This window comes from Oncorhynchus mykiss, chromosome 1 (genome assembly GCF_013265735.2).
Source record: "Oncorhynchus mykiss isolate Arlee chromosome 1, USDA_OmykA_1.1, whole genome shotgun sequence".
In the NCBI taxonomy this organism is placed as follows: Eukaryota; Metazoa; Chordata; class Actinopteri; order Salmoniformes; family Salmonidae; genus Oncorhynchus; species Oncorhynchus mykiss.
In genome coordinates, this window is record NC_048565.1 from 93,828,504 (window position 1) to 93,843,503 (window position 15,000).

At 45.8% G+C, this 15,000-nt stretch overlaps 1 protein-coding gene across 1 annotated transcript in view; it reads left to right on the forward strand.

Moving 5' to 3' along the window:
• Positions 1–15,000, forward strand: part of LOC110517068 (disintegrin and metalloproteinase domain-containing protein 12) — a 221,485-nt gene that overhangs the window by 47,025 nt on the left and 159,460 nt on the right. Inside the window, exon 3 of the mRNA XM_036988835.1 lies at positions 3,382–3,455. Coding sequence (XP_036844730.1) covers positions 3,382–3,455 — 74 coding nt within the window. The remainder of the gene's footprint in view (positions 1–3,381; positions 3,456–15,000) is intronic.

Genomic DNA, 15,000 nt, shown 5'->3' on the forward strand with positions numbered 1-15,000 from the left:
AACCACTAAGCTACCCTGCCTCCCCCTATAACCACTAGGCTACCCTGCCTCCCCCCTCTAACCACTAGGCTACCCTGCCTCCCCTCTCTAACCACTAGGCTACCTTGCCTCCCCCTATAACCACTAGGCTACCTGCCTCCCCCCTCTAACCACTAGGCTACCTGCCTCACCCATCTAACCACTAGGCTACCTGCCTCCCCTCTCTAACTACTAGGCTACCCTGCCTCCCCCTATAACCACTAGTCTACCTGCCTCCCCTCTCTAACCACTAGGCTACCCTGCCTCCCCTCTCTAACCACTAGGCTACCCTGCCTCCCCTCTCTAATCACTAGGCTACCTGCCTCCCCTCTCTAACCACTAGGCTACCCTGCATCCACTCTCTAACCACTAGGCTATCCTGCCTCCCCCCTCTAACCACTAGGCTACCCTGCCACCCCTCTCTAACCACTAGGCTATCCTGCCTCCCCCCTCTAACCACTAGACTACCCTGCCGCCCCTCTCTAACCACTAGGCTACCCCTCTCTAACCACCAGACTACCTGCATCCCCCTCTAACCACTAGGCTACCCTGCCTCCCCTCTCTAACCACTAGGCTACCCTGCCTCCCCTCTCTAACCACTAGGCTACCCTGCCTCCCCTCTCTAACCACTAGGCTACCCTGCCGCCCCTCTCTAACCACTAGGCTATCCTGCCTCCCCCCTCTAACCACTAGACTACCCTGCCGCCCCTCTCTAACCACTAGGCTACCTGCATCCCCTCTCTATCCACTAGGCTGCCCTGCCGCCCCTCTCTAACCACTAGGCTACCTGCCTCCCCTCTCTAACCACTAGGCTACCTGCATCCCCTCTCTAACCACTAGGCTACCCTGCCACCCCTCTCTAACCACTAGGCTACCTGCCTCCCCCCTCTAACCACTAGGCTACCTGCATCCCCTCTCTATCCACTAGGCTACCCTGCCGCCCCTCTCTAACCACTAGGCTACCCTGCCGCCCCTCTCTAACCACTAGGCTACCTGCATCCCCTCTCTATTCTATCTATCTATCTATCTATCAACCTACTTTATTTAACACGTAGGTTGAGAACAAATTCTTATTTACAATGACGGCCTACCGGGGAATAGTGGGTGACATATTTTTAACCTTGTCAGCTCGGGGGATTTGATCCATGCAAACTTTCGGGTTTACTAGTCCAAAGCTCTAACCACTAGGCTACCTGCCTCCCCTCTCTAACAACTAGATTACCTGCCACCCCTCTAACTACTAGGCAACCTGTCTCCCCTCTCTAACAACTAGGCTACCCTGCCTCCCCTCTCTAACCACTAGGCTACCCTGCCTCCCCTCTCTAACCACTAGGCTACCCTGCCTCCCCTCTCTAACCACTAGAATACCCTGCCTCCCCTCTCTAACCACTAGGCTACCCTGCCTCCCCCTATAACCACTAGGCTACCTGCCTCCCCCCTCTAACCTCTAGGCTACCCTGCCTCCCCTCTCTAACCACTAGGCTACCTTGCCTCCCCCTATAACCACTAGGCTACCTGCCTCCCCCCTCTAACCACTAGGCTACCTGCCTCCCCCATCTAACCACTAGGCTACCTGCCTCCCCTCTCTAACTACTAGGCTACCCTGCCTCCCCCTATAACCACTAGTCTACCTGCCTCCCCTCTCTATCCACTAGGCTACCTGCATCCCCTCTCTAACCACTAGGCTACCTGCATCCCCTCTCTAACCACTAGGCTACCTGCATCCCCTCTCTATCCACTAGGCTACCCTGCCTCCCCTCTCTAACCACTAGGCTACCCTGCCGCCCCTCTCTAACCACTAGGCTACCCCTCTCTAACCACTAGTCTACCTGCCTCCCCCTCTAACCACTAGGCTACCCTGCCTCCCCTCTCTAACCACTAGGCTACCCTGCCGCCCCTCTCTAACCACTAGGCTACCTGCCTCCCCACCTCTAACCACTAGGCTACCCTGCCACCCCTCTCTAACCACTAGGCTACCTGCCTCCCCTCTCTAACCACTAGGCTACCTGCCTCCCCTCTCTAACCACTAGGCTACCTGCCTCCCCCACTCTAACCACTAGGCTACCCTGCCACCCCTCTCTAACCACTAGGCTACCTGCCTCCCCACCTCTAACCACTAGGCTACCCTGCCCCCCCTCTCTAACCACTAGGCTAACCTGCCACCCCTCTCTAACCACTAGGCTACCTGCCTCCCCACCTCTAACCACTAGGCTACCCTGCCGCCCCTCTCTAACCACTAGGCTACCTGCCTCCCCTCTCTAACCACTAGGCTACCTGCCTCCCCCACTCTAACCACTAGGCTACCCTGCCTCCCTTCTCTAACCACTAGGCTACCCTGTCTCCCCTCTCTAACCACTAGGCTACCTGCCTCCCCTCTCTAACCTCTAGGCTACCCTGCCTCCCCTCTCTAACCACTAGGCTACCCTGCCGCCCCCCTCTAACCACTAGGCTACCCTGCCTCCCCTCTCTAACCACTAGGCTACCTGCCACCCCTCTCTAACCACTAGGCTACCTGCATCCCCTCTCTAACCACTAGACTACCCTGCCTCCCCCTATAACCACTAGGCTACCTGCCTCCACCCTCTAACCACTAGGCTACCCTGCCGCCCCTCTCTAACCACTAGGCTACCCTGCCACCCCCCTCTAACCACTAGGCTACCCTGCCGCCCCTCTCTAACCACAAGGCTACCTGCCTCCCCTCTCTAACCACTAGGCTACCCTGCCACCCCCACTCTAACCACTAGGCTACCCTGCCACCCCCCTCTAACCACTAGGCTACCCTGCCGCCCCTCTCTAACCACAAGGCTACCTGCCTCCCCTCTCTAACCACTAGGCTACCCTGCCACCCCCCTCTAACCACTAGGCTACCCTGCCGCCCCTCTCTAACCACAAGGCTACCCTGCCGCCCCTCTCTAACCACAAGGCTACCTGCCGCCCCTCTCTAACCACTAGGCTACCCTGCCGCCCACCAGACCAGTAGACTGTCTGTTTAGAACCATATTAAATAAATGTCTGAGGTCTCTCATGACAAGACAGTCCAGGAGGCTGTTGCTGTCCACGTCTTCCTTTAACAGCAGCCGGGTGTCTGTGTCCTTGACCTCTCTGGGTCTCTAAAAGCTCGTCTGATAATAATATTATACTTTTTAATACGTGTTTATCTCACCACTTTTTTTTTAACCTTATTGTGTTATTGTTATTATTGTTATTATTGTTCTGTTGACTTCGTTGATATGTCGCGAGGTAGTTCCAAGTAACCTATCTCATTCCTGGTTTACACCTCGCCGAATCCTGCGTACGTGACCAATCAACTTCGATTGGATTTAATGGGCATCATGTAATAGCCGTCTTCCGTTGTGATTTCAGGGCCATCCTGCGTCTCTGAAGGTGCTGATAGAAACAGAGGAGGAACAGCTGCTCCTGATTCTGGAGAAAAACCAGTAAGTCCCTGACCTCCCCTGGCTACGCACACGCACACACACACACTCACACACACACACACACACACACACACACAAACACACACACACGCGCGCGCGCATGCACGCACACACACACGCACACATACATGCACACACGCGCACACACACACGCGCGCACATACACACACACACACACACACACACACGCGCGCACACACGCACACACACACACACACACACACACACACACACACACACACACACACACGTGCACACACACACACACACACACACACACGTATACTCTGGCTTTGACAACAACATGTTAGCGACTTTTCTAAGAGAGACAAATTGGTGACAATGTGGTACCTCGGCCTCTGCCTGCGGCTAGGGCTTGACTGGGGTTGTGGTACCTCTGCCTCTGCCTGCGGCTAGGGCTTGACTGGGGTTGTGGTACCTCTGCCTCCGCCTGCGGCTAGGGCTTGACTGGGGTTGTGGTACCTCTGCCTCCGCCTGCGGCTAGGGCTTGACTGGGGTTGTGGTACCTCTGCCTCCGCCTGCTGCTAGGGCTTGACTGGGGTTGTGGTACCTCTGCCTCCGCCTGCGGCTAGGGCTTGACTGGGGTTGTGGTACCTCTGCCTCCGCCTGCGGCTAGGGCTTGACTGGGGTTGTGGCCAAAGCTGTGTGACTGGGAAACAGACATGGAGAGGAAGTCTGGTTTTGTCTCAAATGGCACCCTATTGCCTAAGGGAGAATGGGGTATGTTGATTGCCTAGGGGAGAGTGGGGTATGTTGATTGCCTAGGGGAGAGTGGGGTTTGTTGATTGCCTAAGGGAGAGTGGGGTATGTTGATTGCCTAGGGGAGAGTGGGGTATGTTGATTGCCTAGGGGAGAGTGGGGTATGTTGATTGCCTAGAGGAGAGTGGGGTATGTTGATTTCCTAGAGGAGAGTGGGGTACGTTGATTGCCTAAGGGAGAGTGGGGTATGTTGATTGCTTAAGGGAGAGTGGGGTACGTTGATTGCCCAGAGGAGAGTGGGGTATGTTGATTGCCTAGAGGAGAGTGGGGTACGTTGATTGCCTAAGGGAGAGTGGGGTATGTTGATTGCTTAAGGGAGAGTGGGGTACGTTGATTGCCCAGAGGAGAGTGGGGTATGTTGATTGCCTAGAGGAGAGTGGGGTACGTTGATTGCCTAGGGGAGAGTGGGGTACGTTGATTGTCTAGAGGAGAGTGGGGTATGTTGATTGCCTAGAGGAGAGTGGGGTACGTTGATTTCCTACAGGAGAGTGGGATATGTTGATTGCCTAGAGGAGAGTGGGGTATGTTGATTGCCTAGAGGAGAGTGGGTTATGTTGATTGCCTAGAGGAGAGTTGGGGTACGTTACGTACTGATACTGTATGGTACTGTATGGTACTGTATGATACTGTACTGTATGGTACTGTATGGTACTGTATGATACTGTATGGTACTGTATGGTACTGTATGATACTGTATGGTATGGTACTGTATGGTACTGTATGGTACTGTATGATACTGTATGGTATGGTACTGTATGGTACTGTATGATACTGTATGATACTGTATGGTATGGTACTGTATGATACTGTATGGTACTGTATGGTACTGTATGATACTGTATGATACTGTATGGTACTGTATGGTACTGTATGATACTGTATGGTACTGTATGGTACTGTATGATACTGTATGGTACTGTATGATACTGTATGGTACTGTATGGTACTGTATGATACTGTATGATACTGTATGATACTGTATGGTATGGTACTGTATGGTACTGTATGGTACTGTATGATACTGTATGGTACTGTATGGTACTGTATGATACTGTATGATACTGTATGGTATGGTACTGTATGATACTGTATGGTATGATACTGTATGATACTGTATGGTACTGTATGGTACTGTATGATACTGTATGGTACTGTATGGTACTGGATGATACTGTATGGTATGATACTGTATGGTACTGTATGATACTGTATGGTATGATACTGTATGATACTGTATGGTACTGTATGATACAGTATGATACTGTATGGTATGATACTGTATGATACTGTATGGTATGGTACTGTATGATACTGTATGGTATGGTACTGTATGATACTGTATGGTACTGTATGATACTGTATGGTACTGTATGGTATGATACTGTATGGTACTGTATGTTACTGTATGGTATGGTACTGTATGATACTGTATGGTATGATACTGTATGGTATGATACTGTATGTTACTGTATGGTATGGTACTGTATCGTACTGTATGGTATGATACTGTATGGTACTGTATGATACTGTATGGTATGGTACTGTATGGTACTGTATGGTACTGTATGATACTGTATGGTACTGTATGGTACTGTATGATACTGTATGATACTGTATGGGATGGTACTGTATGATACTGTATGGTATGATACTGTATGATACTGTATGGTACTGTATGGTACTGTATGGTACTGGATGATACTGTATGGTATGATACTGTATGGTACTGTATGATACTGTATGGTATGATACTGTATGATACTGTATGGTACTGTATGATACAGTATGATACTGTATGGTATGATACTGTATGATACTGTATGGTATGATACTGTATGATACTGTATGGTATGGTACTGTATGATACTGTATGGTATGATACTGTATGGTATGATACTGTATGTTACTGTATGGTATGGTACTATATGGTACTGTATGGTACTGTATGGTATGATACTGTATGGTACTGTATGATACTGTATGGTATGGTACTGTATGGTACTATGTGGCCCTGTATGGTACTGTATGGTACTGTATGGTATGATACTGTATGGTACTGTATGATACTGTATGGTACTGTATGGTACTGTATGGTACTGTATTGTATGGTATGATACTGTATGGTACTGTATGGTACTGTATGGTATGATACTGTATGGTACTGGATGGTACTGTATGGTATGATACTGTATGGTATGATACTGTATGGTATGATCCTGTATGGTACTGTATGGTACTGTATGATACTGTATGGTACTGTATGGTACTGTATGGTATGATACTGTATGGTACTGGATGGTACTGAATGGTACTGTATGATACTGTATGGTACTGTATGGTACTGTGTGGTATGATACTGTATGGTACTGGATGGTACTGTATGGTATGATACTGTATGGTATGGTACTGTATGATACTGTATGGTATGATACTGTATGGTACTGTATGGTACTGTATGGTATGATACTGTATGGTATGATACTGTATGGTATGATCCTGTATGGTACTGAATGGTACTGTATGGTATGATACTGTATGGTATGGTACTGTATGCTACTGTGTGGTATGATACTGTATGGTACTGTATGGTACTGTATGGTACTGTATTGTATGGTATGATACTGTATGGTACTGTATATACACTGTATGGTACTGTGTGGTACTGTATGGTATGGTACTGTATGGTATGATACTGTATGGTATGATACTGTATGGTATGATCCTGTATGGTACTGAATGGTACTGTATGGTATGATACTGTATGGTAGGGTACTGTATGCTACTGTGTGGTATGATACTGTATGGTACTGTATGGTACTGTATGGTACTGTATTGTATGGTATGATACTGTATGGTACTGTATATACTGTATGGTACCTTATGGTACTGTGTGGTACTGTATGGTATGGTACTGTATGGTACTGTATGGTATGATACTGTATGGTACTGGATGGTACTGTATGGTATGATACTGTATGGTACTGGATGGTACTGTATGGTATGGTACTGTATGGTACTGTATGGTATGATACTGTATGGTACTGGATGGTACTGTATGGTATGATACTGTATGGTACTGGATGGTACTGTATGGTATGATACTGTATGGTATGATACTGTATGGTATGATCCTGTATGGTACTGTATGGTACTGTATGATACTGTATGGTACTGTATGGTACTGTATGGTATGATACTGTATGGTACTGGATGGTACTGAATGGTACTGTATGATACTGTATGGTACTGTATGGTACTGTGTGGTATGATACTGTATGGTACTGGATGGTACTGTATGGTATGATACTGTATGGTATGGTACTGTATGATACTGTATGGTATGATACTGTATGGTACTGTATGGTACTATATGGTATGATACTGTATGGTATGATACTGTATGGTATGATCCTGTATGGTACTGAATGGTACTGTATGGTATGATACTGTATGGTATGGTACTGTATGCTACTGTGTGGTATGATACTGTATGGTACTGTATGGTACTGTATGGTACTGTATTGTATGGTATGATACTGTATGGTACTGTATATACTGTATGGTACTGTGTGGTACTGTATGGTGTGGTACTGTATGGTATGATACTGTATGGTATGATACTGTATGGTATGATCCTGTATGGTACTGAATGGTACTGTATGGTATGATACTGTATGGTAGGGTACTGTATGCTACTGTGTGGTATGATACTGTATGGTACTGTATGGTACTGTATGGTACTGTATTGTATGGTATGATACTGTATGGTACTGTATGATACTGTATGGTATGATACTGTATGGTATGATACTGTATGTTACTGTATGGTATGGTACTATATGGTACTGTATGGTACTGTATGGTATGATACTGTATGGTACTGTATGATACTGTATGGTATGGTACTGTATGGTACTATGTGGCCCTGTATGGTACTGTATGGTACTGTATGGTATGATACTGTATGGTACTGTATGATACTGTATTGTACTGTATGGTACTGTATGGTACTGTATTGTATGGTATGATACTGTATGGTACTGTATGGTACTGTATGGTATGATACTGTATGGTACTGGATGGTACTGTATGGTATGATACTGTATGGTATGATACTGTATGGTATGATCCTGTATGGTACTGTATGGTACTGTATGATACTGTATGGTACTGTATGGTACTGTATGGTATGATACTGTATGGTACTGGATGGTACTGAATGGTACTGTATGATACTGTATGGTACTGTATGGTACTGTGTGGTATGATACTGTATGGTACTGGATGGTACTGTATGGTATGATACTGTATGGTATGGTACTGTATGATACTGTATGGTATGATACTGTATGGTACTGTATGGTACTGTATGGTATGATACTGTATGGTATGATACTGTATGGTATGATCCTGTATGGTACTGAATGGTACTGTATGGTATGATACTGTATGGTATGGTACTGTATGCTACTGTGTGGTATGATACTGTATGGTACTGTATGGTACTGTATGGTACTGTATTGTATGGTATGATACTGTATGGTACTGTATATACACTGTATGGTACTGTGTGGTACTGTATGGTATGGTACTGTATGGTATGATACTGTATGGTATGATACTCTATGGTATGATCCTGTATGGTACTGAATGGTACTGTATGGTATGATACTGTATGGTAGGGTACTGTATGCTACTGTGTGGTATGATGCTGTATGGTACTGTATGGTACTGTATGGTACTGTATTGTATGGTATGATACTGTATGGTACTGTATATACTGTATGGTACTGTATGGTACTGTGTGGTACTGTATGGTATGGTACTGTATGGTACTGTATGGTATGATACTGTATGGTACTGGATGGTACTGTATGGTATGATACTGTATGGTACTGGATGGTACTGTATGGTATGGTACTGTATGGTACTGTATGGTATGATACTGTATGGTACTGGATGGTACTGTATGGTATGATACTGTATGGTACTGGATGGTACTGTATGGTATGATACTGTATGGTATGATACTGTATGGTATGATCCTGTATGGTACTGTATGGTACTGTATGATACTGTATGGTACTGTATGGTACTGTATGGTATGATACTGTATGGTACTGGATGGTACTGAATGGTACTGTATGATACTGTATGGTACTGTATGGTACTGTGTGGTATGACACTGTATGGTACTGGATGGTACTGTATGGTATGATACTGTATGGTATGGTACTGTATGATACTGTATGGTATGATACTGTATGGTACTGTATGGTACTATATGGTATGATACTGTATGGTATGATACTGTATGGTATGATCCTGTATGGTACTGAATGGTACTGTATGGTATGATACTGTATGGTATGGTACTGTATGCTACTGTGTGGTATGATACTGTATGGTACTGTATGGTACTGTATGGTACTGTATTGTATGGTATGATACTGTATGGTACTGTATATACTGTATGGTACTGTGTGGTACTGTATGGTGTGGTACTGTATGGTATGATACTGTATGGTATGATACTGTATGGTATGATCCTGTATGGTACTGAATGGTACTGTATGGTATGATACTGTATGGTAGGGTACTGTATGCTACTGTGTGGTATGATACTGTATGGTACTGTATGGTACTGTATGGTACTGTATTGTATGGTATGATACTGTATGGTACTGTATATACTGTATGGTACTGTATGGTACTGTGTGGTACTGTATGGTATGGTACTGTATGGTACTGTATGGTATGATACTGTATGGTACTGGATGGTACTGTATGGTATGGTACTGCATGGTACTGGATGGTACTGGATGGTACTGTATGGTACTGTATGGTACTGGATGGTACTGTATGGTATGGTACTGTATGGTACTGGATGGTACTGTATGGTATGGTACTGTATGGTATGGTACTGTATGATATGGTACTGTATGGTACTGGATGGTACTGTATGGTACTGGATGGTACTGTATGGTATGGTACTGTATGGTACTGGATGGTACTGTATGGTATGGTACTGTATGGTATGGTACTGTATGGTATGCTACTGTATGATATGGTACTGTATGGTACTGGATGGTACTGTATGGTACTGGATGGTACTGTATGGTATGGTACTGTATGGTACTGTATGGTACTGTATGGTACTGGATGGTACTGTATGGTATGGTACTGTATGGTATGGTACTGTATGGTATGGTACTGTATGATATGGTACTGTATGGTACTGGATGGTACTGTATGGTATGGTACTGTATGGTATGGTACTGTATGGTATGGTACTGTATGATACTGTATGGTACTGTATGGTACTGTATGGTATGGTACTGTATGGTACTGGATGGTACTGTATGGTATGGTACTGTATGGTATGGTACTGTATGATACTGTATGGTACTGGATGGTACTGTATGGTATGATACTGTATGGTACTGAATGGTACTGTATGTTATGATACTGTATTGTACTGTATGGTACTGTATGGTATGATACTGTATGGTACTGGATGGTACTGTATGGTATGGTACTGTATGGTATGGTACTGGATGGTATGATACTGTATGGTACTGTGTGGTATGATACTGTATGTTATGGTACTGTATGGTACTGTATTGTATGGCATGATACTGTATGGTACTGTATGGTACTGTGTGGTACTGTATGGTATGGTACTGTATGGTACTGTATGGTATGATACTGTATGGTACTGGATGGTACTGTATGGTATGATACTGTATGGTACTGTATGGTACTGTATGGTACTGGATGGTACTGTATGGTATGATACTGTATGGTACTGTATGGTACTGTATGGTACTGGATGGTACTGTATGGTATGATACTGTATGGTATGATACTGTATGGTATGATCCTGTATGGTACTGTATGGTACTGTATGATACTGTATGGTACTGTATGGTACTGTATGGTATGATACTGTATGGCACTGGATGGTACTGAATGGTACTGTATGATACTGTATGGTACTGTATGGTACTGTGTGGTATGATACTGTATGGTACTGGATGGTACTGTATGGAATGATACTGTATGGTATGGTACTGTATGATACTGTATGGTATGATACTCTATGGTACTGTATGGTACTATATGGTATGATACTGTATGGTATGATACTGTATGGTATGATCCTGTATGGTACTGAATGGTACTGTATGGTATGATACTGTATGGTATGGTACTGTATGCTACTGTGTGGTATGATACTGTATGGTACTGTATGGTACTGTATGGTACTGTATTGTATGGTATGATACTGTATGGTACTGTATATACTGTATGGTACTGTGTGGTACTGTATGGTATGGTACTGTATGGTATGATACTGTATGGTATGATACTGTATGGTATGATCCTGTATGGTACTGTATGCTACTGTGTGGTATGATACTGTATGGTACTGTATGGTACTGTATGGTACTGTATTGTATGGTATGATACTGTATGGTACTGTATATACTGTATGGTACTGTATGGTACTGTGTGGTACTGTATGGTATGGTACTGTATGGTACTGTATGGTATGATACTGTATGGTACTGGATGGTACTGTATGGTATGGTACTGCATGGTACTGGATGGTACTGGATGGTACTGTATGGTACTGTATGGTACTGGATGGTACTGTATGGTATGGTACTGTATGGTACTGGATGGTACTGTATGGTATGGTACTGTATGGTATGGTACTGTATGGTATGGTACTGTATGATATGGTACTGTATGGTACTGGATGGTACTGTATGGTACTGGATGGTACTGGATGGTACTGTATGGTATGGTACTGTATGGTACTGGATGGTACTGTATGGTATGGTACTGTATGGTATGGTACTGTATGGTATGCTACTGTATGATATGGTACTGTATGGTACTGGATGGTACTGTATGGTACTGTATGGTACTGGATGGTACTGTATGGTATGGTACTGTATGGTACTGTATGGTACTGTATGGTACTGGATGGTACTGTATGGTATGGTACTGTATGGTATGGTACTGTATGGTATGGTACTGTATGATATGGTACTGTATGGTACTGGATGGTACTGTATGGTATGGTACTGTATGGTATGGTACTGTATGGTATGGTACTGTATGATACTGTATGGTACTGTATGGTACTGTATGGTATGGTACTGTATGGTACTGGATGGTACTGTATGGTATGGTACTGTATGGTATGGTACTGTATGATACTGTATGGTACTGGATGGTACTGCATGGTATGATACTGTATGGTACTGAATGGTACTGTATGTTATGATACTGTATGGTACTGTATGGTACTGTATGGTATGATACTGTATGGTACTGGATGGTACTGTATGGTATGGTACTGTATGGTATGGTACTGGATGGTATGATACTGTATGGTACTGTGTGGTATGATACTGTATGTTATGGTACTGTATGGTACTGTATTGTATGGCATGATACTGTATGGTACTGTATGGTACTGTATGGTAATGGATGGTACTGTATGGTATGGTACTGTGTGGTATGATACTGTATGGTATGGTACTGTATGGTATGGTACTGTGTGGTATGATACTGTATGGTATGGTACTGTATGGAGGAATATTTGAAAATTATTGCACAAGGTGTCCATGTATCTGGACAGACAGGCTTGTAGACATCCAGTCAGGTACTAGCCTCGGTTCTGTTCTGACCTGCTAGAGAGAGGAATGAGGAATGAGATTTAATTGATTGAACAATACGTCTCCATCCAGCCATGCTGTCATGCATGAGCAATCACGAACAAGAGGGGCTGTCTGTGTAGGAGAGAAAGGGGTGAGAGAGGGTGAGAGAGAGAGAGAGAGAGGGGGGGGGGGGGGGGTGAGAGAGAGAGAGAGAGAGAGAGAGAGAGAGAGGGGGGTGAGAGAGAGAGAGAAAGAGAGAGAGAGGGGGTGAGAGAGGGTGAGAGAGAGAGAGAGAGAGGGGGGGTGAGAGAGAGAGAGAAAGAGAGAGAGAGGGGGTGAGAGAGGGGGGTGAGAGAGAGAGGAGGTGAGAGAGGGTGAGAGAGAGAGAGAGAGAGAGAGAGGGGGGGGGGGGGGGGGTGAGAGAGAGAGAGAAAGAGAGAGAGAGGGGGGTGAGAGAGAGAGGAGGTGAGAGAGGGTGAGAGAGCAGAGAGAGAGGGGGGGGGGGGGGTGAGAGAGAGAGAGAGAGAGAGAGAGAGAGAGGGGGGGGTGAGAGAGAGAGGAGGTGAGAGAGAGAGAGAGATGTTGGGAGAGGGAGAAATAGAGAGAAATAGAGAGTAGAGTTTTAGAGGGAGACTGGGAGGAGAGAGAGGGAGAAAGGATGATAGATTACTGTGCAGTCGGTGCCTTAGACAGACATTTAATACCAGCAGCAGCATCTACTAATTCCTGCTCTGAAAATATTTGTCTGGAATAGATGATAACTATTTATTTTTTAATCTCTTTCTTTCTTCTTCGGCACTAAGGTTAGGGTTTGGCTGTACTGTTATTACGTTTCCAGAGTACAGTAGTGTTCAGGTTTCTGACAGGGAGTTAGTATGCTGGGAATTTAATTCTCCGCTCTGGGAGCCTAACATGGTGTAGACTAGGTTTATATTAACATAGTGTTGACTAGGTGTCAAGTTACCTCCTCTACCTCCTCTATCTCCACCTCCTCTACCTCCACCGCCTCTACCTCCTCTTCCACTACCTTCTCTACCTCTACCTCCTCTGCCTCTCTCTACCTCCTCTACCTCTTCTTCCACTACCTCCTCTATCTCCTCTTCCACTACCTCCTCTTCCTCTACCTCCTCTACCTCCTCTTCCACGACCTCCTCTACCTCCACCTCATCTGCCTCTCTCTACCTCCTCCACCTCCTCCACCTCTCTCTAACTCCTCTACCACCTCCTCCTCTGCCTCTCTCTACCACCTCGACCTCCTCTACCTCCTCCAACTCTACCTCCTCTACCTCCCCCAACTCTACCTCCTCTACCTCCACCTCCTCTGCCTCTCTCCACCTCCACCTCCTCTGCCTCTCTCTACCTCCAACTCCTCTGCCTCTCTCTACCTCCTCCACCTCCTCTGCCTCTCTCTAACTCCTCTACCTCCTCTACCTCCACCTCCTCTGCCTCTCTCTACCTCCACCTCCTCTGCCTCTCTATACCCCCTCCACCTCCTCTACCTCCACTACCTCTACCTCTCCCTCCACTTCCTTACCTCCTCTACCTCCTCTATCTCCTATCCCTCCTCTACCGTTACTTCCTCTACCTCTACCTCCTCTACCTCTTGTACCTCCACCGCCTCTACCTCCTCTACCCCCTCTATCTCCTATCCCTCCTCAACCGTTACTTCCTCTATCTCTACCTCCCCTACATCCTCTACCTCCTCTACCTCACCTACCTCCTCTACCTTCCCTACCTCCTCTACCTCCTCTAGTGCCTCTACCTCCAATCCCTCCTCTAACTCCTCTACCTCATCTTCCTCCTATCCTTCTCCCTTACCTCCTCTACCTCCTCTACCTCCTATCCCTCCTATCCCTCCTCTACTTCTACCTCCTCTATCTCCACTACCTTCTCGACCCCCTATCACTCCTCTACCTCCTCTACCTCCTCTACCTCCTATCCCTTCACTACCTCCTCTACCACCTCTACCGCATCTACCTCCTCTTCCTGCTATCCCTCTCCCTTACCTCCTCTACCTCCTCTACCTCCTCTACAGCCTCTACATCCTCTTCCTCCTCTACCTCATATCCCTCCACTTCCTCCTATACCTC